This window comes from Colletotrichum spaethianum (genome assembly GCF_022836535.1).
Source record: "Colletotrichum spaethianum MAFF 239500 DNA, contig15, whole genome shotgun sequence".
In the NCBI taxonomy this organism is placed as follows: domain Eukaryota; kingdom Fungi; phylum Ascomycota; class Sordariomycetes; order Glomerellales; family Glomerellaceae; genus Colletotrichum; species Colletotrichum spaethianum.
The window spans coordinates 985,179-988,181 of record NW_026054785.1 but is presented as its reverse complement, the minus strand read 5'-3'; the positions used below and the strand labels follow the sequence as shown (position 1 = coordinate 988,181).

General features: G+C 52.8%; 2 protein-coding genes across 2 annotated transcripts; both read left to right on the top strand.

The window, feature by feature from the left end:
* Window positions 1–318: 318 nt before the first annotated feature.
* ColSpa_06509 (uncharacterized protein) lies at window positions 319–1,363 on the top strand (the record flags this gene model as incomplete). Its single annotated transcript, XM_049272721.1, has 2 exons — window positions 319–528; window positions 623–1,363. 2 exons carry the CDS (start codon window positions 319–321, stop codon window positions 1,361–1,363), a joined length of 951 nt encoding a protein of 316 aa, XP_049128678.1.
* A 580-nt stretch (window positions 1,364–1,943) lies between these two features.
* ColSpa_06508 (peptidase M20 domain-containing protein) lies at window positions 1,944–2,344 on the top strand (the record flags this gene model as incomplete). The annotated part of the gene is made up of 2 exons (XM_049272720.1): window positions 1,944–2,185; window positions 2,251–2,344. The coding sequence occupies 2 exons, from the start codon at window positions 1,944–1,946 to the stop codon at window positions 2,342–2,344; spliced, it is 336 nt and encodes a 111-aa protein (XP_049128677.1).
* Window positions 2,345–3,003: the final 659 nt, after the last annotated feature.

Sequence of the window (3,003 nt, the reverse complement as noted above, 5' to 3'; positions counted from 1 at the left end):
TCTGAGTCTCACTACTGCAGCAAACCCATGGAGAACTCTGCTTACTTGCTGTCATCACACCCGCATAAGTAAGTGGGCGGTGAGGTCGAGCATCTGGCTAGCTTCTCATGTGGGTGAATAATTGGTTTCTGGCCGTTTAAACTTGTGCCGAATTTCCAAGTGGGCACGTCTACCTGAGTTCTTTGGCGTATAAATACTCAAGCCAAGACCTTCTTCTTCCTGTGAGCTGTATGTCAAAAGACAACTCCTCCATTCACATCATATTAACCTTGCTTCTTCGTACGCCTCCCTCTAGACTTAGAATTGCACATTGCAATGATGGTCAACTTAATCTCCCTCACGCTTCCGCTGGCATTCGCAACCATTGCGGTGGCACGTGTGTGCCAGAACCTCACGGTTGATATCTCGATCACGTCGAGGAATGGCGTCTACAACATCTCGGCCCCCGAGACCAACGTCGATGTCACAAACATCATGATCGGCCTCTCGATTCCAGGACATGACTTTTCGGCAGATTACTTCGTCGACGTAAGAAAACTAACTATATCAGAACCTTATCCCGCACAGCCCCCCCCAACGCCCCCTCCGCCCAAAATAACTAACATGGCCAATCCCTCTATAGTACGCCAACGTCAGCGGCACCTACCAGCTTGCATCAACATATTGTGAACCAGATTCAGGCCCTGGTCGTGTGCTCCAGATCCTTACTCACGGCGTTGGCTTTGACCGCAGTTACTGGGACTTCCCAGCCAACGGCTATAACTACAGCTATGTGGCCCCTGTTGTTGACAAGCACGGCTACTCGACCTTCTCCTGGGACCGCCTCGGTATTGCTGAGTCGACGCATGGCGACCCTATTAACGAAATCCAGGGCTGGCTTGAGGTCGCTGCCCTCAAGGCACTGACGGACAAGCTGCGTGCTGGCACCATCCCACAGGTCGGCTCTACGTTTGACAAGATTGTCCACGTCGGTCACTCGCTTGGGTCGATCCACACATACGCGTTGACAGCAGCATACCCAGACATCTCAGATGGTATTATCCTGACAGGCTTTGCGCCAAATGTAAGCTCTATCACAGCCCTTTTGCTTGGCGGCGCCTTTGTCCAGGCTAGCGACTACGCCAAGGGGTATTTCGCGCTTTCGTACGAGGGCGCTATGGAAATCTGCTTCTTTGCGCCTGGGAACTTTGACCCGGCTATCTTGACGTTGGCGTACGACAGCAGCAGGCCGATAACGGTCGGCGAGCTGTTCACCATCGGGGGGGAATTCGGGCAACTCAGTGCGTTTGCGAAGCCCGCTTTCGTCATCGCCGGTGGTAAGTGTGAAAAAGAAGAAACTCCTCACAGGGATATCCCTGGCTGATGGCAATTCTGCCTTGTTAGAAAACGACCTTATATTCTGCGGGGGTGATTGCTATGCAACTGGCAATCCTGAGCTACCCTCGATCCCGGCAGCGTTTCGCTTTCTCCTCCAGACAGCGACCCCGTTCGAGGCCGCCGTAGTTAATAATACGGCCCATGGCATGACTCTTGTACGCCGGTCCCGACGCCGGTTCCCCGGCTCCGTTCAACGATTGCTGACCGTTGGTTTTTTCAGGGCTACTCCCATGTCGAAGTAACTAGCAAGATCCAAGAGTTTCTCGGCAAAAACGGCTTGGCCAACAAGGCTTCTTGTTCTTGAACATTCGTCACTTTAGCAGAACAGATATAGGGGTCTTTTGTAGCACTGCGCAAACATGGATGATATTGGGGATGAAGCAGAGGGGAACGAGGGAAATCCCATCTAAACCGGGCTGGGAATGGGATTTCCTGTAAGTAATTAGTAGTTTGTGTATTAACTTGTGCATTAAATACTTTATCAAATCTTGAACCATTATCTCTTTCATCAGTTGACATTGTTTGCAAATCAAAAAGCCAACCTTCATCGTCAAAGATCCTGTAAGATGAAGGTTTTTGAAACGGCGGCGCTCACCTCCGTGCTCCTGAGTTCGGCTACACGGGCTGCGGCCTACACCGGAGCGCTCATCAGCCTACACAAGATGCTCGTTGAGGCCGACTCAAACACCAAGTCGGAAGCCCTTGAGACGCAGGCGCTCAAGAGGTACCTAGAAACCAACTTCACCGTCGAGATCCAGACCGTCGAGGGAGACAGACAGAACGTCTACGCGTACCCCGGGGCCGCAAAGTGCGCGTGCTCCTTACCTCGCACATCGACACAGTGTCGCCGTATATCTCGTACTCCTGCGACAGCGACGAGATCTGGGGGCATGGTATATCGGACGCGAAGGGCAGCGCCGCCGCGCAGATCATGGTAGCGAGTCCCCCCTCAAGAGCGGCAACGTAGCCGAGGTGACGTTTCCCTCCTCTTCGTCGTCAGCGAGGAGTCCCAGGGCGGCAGCATAAAGGCGGCGAACAGCCTGAACCTCACTGAGAGTCCGTCGTCTTCGGTGAGCCAACGGAGAACAGCCTCGTGTGGACGCGCAAAGGCGTGCTGAGGTTCAACATAACCGCCGACGGGGTCGCGGGGCATTTGGGTTACCCCGAGTACGGGCGGAGCGCCATCGGTCTACTCGTCCGCGCCCTGGAGAAAAACGGTCAGAACAGACCGCATCCGCACCCATCTTCAACCCATGCCACCCATCGAGGAGGAGACTCCTGAACCCAAGCCCTTTCCACTTCTTTTTGATTCGAATCAGTGTCCTGATTGTGTCAGGGATTGCAGTCTTTCACTAGAAGAACTGACGTTCAAGTACTGCCGGCCAACGGTCAGAAATGACCACTTTGACGACCAGCATCTAGTAGAACGAGAGCGTGCTGTATACCGTAGCAACCCTATTCGGTGCAACAATTCTCATTGCCAGGATGACCCAAACTTCCCGACACTGGATGCCGCTTAAATTAACGGTTTACTTTCTCTACAATTAAGGCTTCCAAAAGGCTTATTCATGTTAGCAGAACAGCTAACATCATTACCTCAGGCCAGATACAGCATCAACTGATTAA